The sequence below is a fragment of the Limulus polyphemus genome, unplaced genomic scaffold (genome assembly GCF_000517525.1).
Source record: "Limulus polyphemus unplaced genomic scaffold, Limulus_polyphemus-2.1.2 Scaffold520, whole genome shotgun sequence".
NCBI classification, from domain to species: domain Eukaryota; kingdom Metazoa; phylum Arthropoda; class Merostomata; order Xiphosura; family Limulidae; genus Limulus; species Limulus polyphemus.
In genome coordinates, this window is record NW_013666130.1 from 220822 (window position 1) to 227975 (window position 7154).

At 34.7% G+C, this 7154-nt stretch overlaps 1 protein-coding gene across 2 annotated transcripts in view; it reads right to left on the bottom strand.

Moving 5' to 3' along the window:
* The window catches only part of LOC106458830 (26S proteasome regulatory subunit 10B), a 41913-nt gene that overhangs the window by 27652 nt on the left and 7107 nt on the right, over positions 1–7154 (bottom strand). The window contains exon 2 of one of the 2 annotated variants that reach the window (XM_013918384.1): positions 2469–2588. In XM_013918384.1, the coding sequence (XP_013773838.1) occupies positions 2469–2571 (103 nt within the window). In that variant the 5' untranslated portion in view covers positions 2572–2588. Of the gene's footprint in view, positions 1–2468; positions 2600–7154 lie in introns of those variants that run through there. The other variant, XM_013918383.2, reaches the window with a different exon arrangement.

Below are 7154 nucleotides of genomic sequence, written 5' to 3' on the forward strand. Positions count from 1 at the left end.
CTGGTGACCTGTAACAAATTCCCACTATAAGCCTTTTCCCTTTATATCTGCTAATAGAAACCCAAATGAATTCAATCTTCTTGCTATTATCTTCAACTTCAACACGATGTAACTCACATTTTTCAAATAAAGCCATTCCTCCCCCCATCTTTAGTGCTCTATCCCTATTAAATGGCCTGTAAACCTTTATTTCAAAAACAATATCTGTCTCAAAATCATCTACATTTAACCATGTTTCAGTTATTCCCATTATATCAAAATCCTCCATTCCTAAAAATGCTCTAAGGTCATTTATTACACTTCTACCATTACAATAGTAACAATTACGCCTACTCTTATAACTACTTCTATACTCATTTCCTATGCTAAACTTTTCTCTACATCTTATTGTTTTTTCATTTAGTTTACACTGGCCCTCACCACTGTCTAGTCCTAGTTTAAAACTTCCCTTACAGCTGAGTTAATAGCCCTTGCAAATAAGCCAGCCCCTACCCTACCCTACTTAAATGTAAACCATCCATTCCAAAAGGCTCCCTTCTCTCATTAAACTGATTCCATAAGTCCAACCAGCCAATCTGCTCAACCTTACATATTATTAACCTAAGCCTATCATTTAGCCCTAGTGATCTACTTATAATTTCATCCCCACAATTAGTTCTCAGAAATATCCCTGACACAATAAAGTTATGGCTTTTTTTTTAACTGCCTTTATCAGCCCCTTGTACTTAATTAGCTCCTCTTACCTACCTTTCCCTACAAAAACTACATCATAGCCCCTTTATTATGTCTCTTGCTCTATCAGTTATATCCTTCACCTGTGCCCCTGGGTAACATAATCTAATTCTTTTATCCCTATTTACCCCACAGACTATCCTATCCACGTGCCTTATCAAAGAATCACCTATAACTATAACCTCCTTAAGTTCATCATTCACATACTTTTCTGTCCCTTTTGTTTTCCTTCCCTCCAATAGTTCCTCATCTTCACAAGCTAAGAGTTGAAATCTGTTGCTCAACAGACATTTCATTACAATTATATTCACTATTTTTAGCCCTAATAGGACTCTTTCTAACTTCCTGATAATCACTGTTACCTGATGTATCCCTTGCATGTAGAAGCTTAAGCTCCTCTTAAAATCCTACTGCCATTTCCCAGTTTAAACTTCTCTTTCTCTATTGTCTCTATTTTAATTAAGACAGTCTCCAACTTCTCCTCCAACCTATAATCTCTATGTACAAACTGCACATCTTCACTATTACTAGCTTCCTTAAAAGTATATACCGGTCCCGAGTTCCCAAATAAAACTTTAAAAAATTTTAAGAATCCAATATTATCTTTAACTCTTTCTGTAGTTCAAACATGCAAAAACTTCTAGTATATTTACAAATAGTTAGAGTTAGACTTAATTCATAACCTATTGTGTGTGTGTGTGTGCATATATATATATATATCCTTAAGTTAATTTCATTTCAAATGAGGCCTAACAATACTTAAAAAAATGTTTGAAAATGATATTTATTTGAATACAGGAGACCCTCCCTCTTTCTCACACAAAGTACACCAATTGAATATAGTAAACAGCTACGATACCTTATTCAGTAATTGGTGAATTAAAATTATTGCATCTTAATCATATTAATAATTATATTTAGACAACTGAATCAAATAATGAGTTTTGGTTTTATACAAAAGGCCTCTTATTCTTAGGCAGTGATTTGTGGGAGACAAAAGACAGATTTGAAATGCTATTTTTACATGCCTCTGATTTTAAATTTGCAACTGGCAAAAAAAGGTCTAGTGTTAACATGATTTTTATCACAAATTTTATGCCTACTGTTTTCTAATGCTTTGCCAGCTTTTGGCATTTAAACTATAACTTTCAGTTTATTATTCTGCATATATATAAATAGAATTTTCTGAAAATCTTTTGTCTGATTGTCCAACCCAACTGACGTATTCTGGTTTTGTATGAAAGGCTATTTTTCCATACCTCTGAAAACAACCAGAAAAAAAACCCTGCAATTAAAGTGATTTTATCACAAGTTTTAAATTTACTCATAATTAATATTAGAGACATATTGCAAGTTTTATTGTGATCATTATCTTGGATTTAAATTAAGTTTAAACGAATGGTATTTCCCAAAACAGTAACACTAACGAGTAACAGTAACAGTTAACAGGTTCAAAGTCAAACTTTACACTTCAAACAAATCACAATACAAAAAGCTACAACAGTATATAATGAATTTTATTAGCTGCTATTTACGTATATGTGGTTCTACTAACACTGCATAAACTATAAAGCTTTTGTTACTATTATTAATATATTGCATTTTTTAAGCTAAATGAATAATTCTTCAAATTCAATTTCTTGGTAAGACTGCGATTCAATTTTCAATTCAGTATTGCACTTGCCTAATGCTACGGTTAAGCATCAAGTTCAACATATCAAATCAATTTATCATACCTTCCTTCAATCTACTTTCAATCTCTTTATGTTCCAAAAGTTTTTTCCGATAATCTTGCAAAACCTTTTCCCTTCCAGAATCTACCACAACTCCAGCCGCCATTTTTGATAATGCGTAACCTATACTTTACTGAAGTTAATAATGGTTCGTGTTGCTGAAGTTGCTACTATTTCCTTGTTACTTATTATGATTTTGAATTTGGTTACATATTTACTACTACTTACTCGACATAAATATTTTTAATTACTTGTATTGAAGAAGTCTAAAACATAAGCCCCCCTTTAACATTGCTTAAAAAAATACATAAAAATGATTTGGTACTACCACAAGATCTTCATTTCAACATCAGGCTTGGGCATGGCCTAGTGATTAGGAAGCTCGACTAGCAATATGCGGGTTTGAATCCCCATCATCGAACATACTTGCCCTTTCAACCGTGGGGGTGTTAGAATGTGATGGTAAATACCGTCATTCTTTGGCACAAAAGTAACCCAAGAGTTGGCGGTGGGCGGTGTGACTAGCTGTCTTCCCGCTAGTGTATTACTGCTAAATTAGGGGCGGTTAGCGCAGATAGACCTCGAGTAATTTTGCGCGAAATTTAAAACAAACCATTTCTAATGTGTATTTGCTAATGAAATACACTAGTCCTTGATTTTCACAAAATGCTAAACAGAGGTACATTACAGCGCAGTTTTGCTCTTTTCTCAATATGTCGACTTCAGTAGCTATATTTCATAAACTAACAACTGAATCACCCAGATTCCAAACTGTCTCTTACAAATACATCTATGCAAATTATTGATACCAATTTCAGAGTGACGCAATCATTTATTTTTACACAATTTTAACATAAGTTATATTACCGGCGATTTTTACCCTTTCTCGATACCAACATCTGTATTTCATAAAGTAACAGTTGCGTCTTGTTTTTTGTTTATTGTTAAGTACAAATCTACTTTATGGGCTATCTGTGCTGTTCCCATCACAGGTATCGAAACCTGTTTTTAGCATTATAAACCTTAAGACTTGCCGCTGAGACACTAAGGGATAACAGCTGTGTCAGCTCATATACTTAAAAAAAAGAGAGAGATGACAAACACTTCTGAGTAGAAGTTGGTCATAACATCACTTTACGTTTTATGTAAGATTGTATGTAACCAAGAAAGGATCCTAAGGAAAGAAACAAACTGTCTAATTATTAAAATAATTGACCAATCAAATTGTATAATTGTTAACATACAAGACCAATAAAATTTATTTTTTCTATAAAATCTCTTACATACATAAGTCTCGAATTGTTGTTTTTCTTTACTACATTTGAATTAAATATAAACAAAATGTGCCTAAAAAGTGATACAATAAAAAGCTGTATATTGAAAAGTGATTATATCCGGCTTACCTTGCCAAATAGCCTGTGAGCATACGTCTGGCCCAACTTCAGCGCATGCATAAACTCATCTCCGACATCACCAAATTATATGTTACCCTCTTGAATTCATCAAGATCATACAGAAAGAGACCTGTAACATGTCGTGTCCAAGCCATAGTTAGCACAGTGTGGTTTCTTGTATCCACAAAAGTCAATGACAAAGAAACATCCACATGCCTCAGGCAACTGCATGCAACATAATCAAGAAGAAACTCTGTTTGGAAACAAAGCCAACAGAGTATGGGCTCACCAAAATAAGACAGTCCTACCTCTCGTTCAACTGTCGCATATCTTAAGCATCTAAAGAGTGAAACGGGTATTCAATTATTCCATATAAAGACATACCTGTCAAACCGTCTGATGTAGCATCTGAGGATTTCTGTGTGATCGGGATATTGAAAAAGGTACTGGGAAACTGTTGTCCTCTTAAACAAGACGGATTATGGACAGCATGTAGTGAGTAGGAGTGTTATTTGAACATAACAGCCTTATGATGAAGCCTTTTGCAATGGAGACTACACTGCATGGTTATTTTCAAATGCATGGTCGTCAGACAGAGCATGACTAGATATGGTGACACGGATTTTAATGACGTGCTGAGGCTCCAAAATAATTTCAATATAATGTACTCAACCTCTGTATATGTGAATAAGAAATAAATGCCAAGTGCATACATTTTTTTTTAATTTTACTAGTTATTTCACCACTTTCAATTGTTACACTAATCTTCACTATAAAAAAATCACTATTCACTTGACTTTTAACTATCTGTTAAATATGTGATTTAGTGTGACAGGACATTGCACATGTAGAAGGGACTGTTATGCTAGCACAACAATATGTGGGACTGTGTCATACGCAGGCATAGCAAGTGTTTCTTACCCCCTTCTTTAATATATATTTTTTTTTCAAAATTTATGCACATGTTGAGCAAGCAGTCTTAATATAGAAAGTCGGTCAAGGAGCCACTAAGTTACTCTTGTCCTAGTTACTCAGCTTGGTCATTCAACTAATTAGGGCATCACTTATATTTTCTCGTGGGAACATTCATGTAAAACAAAACATAAGGTACAGAAAGTGACAATGGTCTTTAACACGGAAAAGGCAGGTGTTGCCTCAAGGGTACAAAATCCCTTATTTTGAAGTGAGAGTGGATAGTGCCCACACTCGAAAAATAATGGTGTTATTATTTTAATATATAATAACATATTTTCTCAGTCTGGAACATGATGTTGGATAGAAATATATGGTTAATTTTGCTACAGATAGATTTCATGATATTTGAGCTCACCAGTAAAGGAACCAAAACAATATACTTCTTTTCACCTTGGATTGTTTTTTGGAATTTGACATAATAGTTGTTTCATTGTGTCTAGTCACTTTCTTTTTGTCAAACTCAGTTGATTTCGGTGAATTCAGAGTTTTGTTCTACAATGCATATCCTGGCAAGTGTCACACACAGGCGCTAATGGCTCGATCAAGTCTACAACTACTCTGCTGAATGGCTCTTCTATGAGAGGCATCTCCCCAATGGCACTTTGTCTACCTTCCCTCTAGGCATTGTCCTTTGGCAGATGTCACATAACCTGCAGAATCTACTCATATCTCTGATGACTCCCTGCAAATGAAAGTTATTGGTGATTCTGTCTGCCATTTTCTTTGTTCCTAAGTGTCCTCCTACAATTGATTCATCAGCCAACTTCATCACCAAGTCGTGTATTGATATCTTGATGCACATGGCCTCAACGTCTCCACCTTTATTTTTTCTATGGGAAACTTTCTCACTGTCCCATCAATTAGCACACACAGGCATACCTTGCCTGTTATGCGATCATTTGATACTAGACTGGTTATTACTGCTGCACTACTGCACCCAGTGTCTCGTAGAACCTTTACTTTCTTGTCCCCAACATGGCCTTCACATATTAGCATATTATGATTTGTTGGCACCTCTTGATATTTGTCATATGATCCCATCACTATTGGCACTGTTGAACCATTTGCTAATTTGAGCTGACCGTTAGTCGTGCACTGATCAATCATGCTTTCTTGCTTTGAATTTGACAAGTATTCTTGATTCTCTTTCTTTTGGCAGCAGTATCCATAGTGCCAGTCATTCTTTTCTTGTTTCTTACCAACACTGTCTTTGTGAATGGCTTCAGCTGCTTTATGTTGAGGTTTCTGTTGTTGTTTGCTGGTAATGGACTTGCACTCTTTTGCAATGTGCCCCATTTTATAACAAACACAACATCTCTTCTCCCTTCTGTTTTTTAACTTCCTGTCACCTTTGGTAAACTCCTGCTTCTGGTCAACCATTACTAGTTTCAAATTTTTGTTCTTTTATTTTTTCTTCCTCTCTGCCTATGCTCTTCTCTCTCTAGTTCTTGTTTAACAGATTTTCGTTGTTCTCTGTCTTTTAACCCAAGACGTTCTCTAATTTCTATCAGTTTATCAAAATCTTACATGGATAATGGCATGATTGTGATCTCTACTCTATTTTCGTTACTACTACAGTTGTGCCTACGTATCTCTGCTGTCGTTCACGTTTTCTTCTGTCGCTGTTTACCACTGTATAATCCTGGCTGGCTCACCAATTGTCAGAATTTAAAATATAATCTTCTCTTTCGCTAATTGTCAAAATAAAAGGCTTTTACTTATATTTATTAATAGTAGAAATTTATACCATGTTCTTGTTTGGCTTAAGATTCTTCTAGTGTTCTACAGTAGGTGTCTGTGACTTGTTAGCGATAAATTCAACAATAAATAAATAGCACGGAACAAGTTAAACATGTGTGTAACAAATTCTTAACTCTATAAAGATTGTAGGCATATCATAGACATTATATATGTAGTTCCCTTCTTTTTGTAAAAAGTCCACTAAGGTCTATTCAATTATTTTAGAAATGCAATTGACAAGCTGAACTATTTTCTCTATTACTATCGCACTAGTATTCTGTCTGTGATTCACTGACAATTGTGGCACGAGTTACCGTTATTGTTTGGTCTTCTTTATTCTAAGTATCCTCTGTTCCTTTTGTCAAAATGCTCTCAGGTTGGTTCAATTACTTTAGAACCACGCTTTGACGGAATAATTATTCTTCTTATCTCCTGTTAGTCTTACTCTAACATAATAAACGTTAGGCCTATCACTTCTACGGTAGTTAACTTCACCCCGAACTTTACTCTTTTTTTCCTATTAGCTGTATACTGTTTTTGCTCGTTTCACACTATTTATATATTTATCACTTAATCGTTT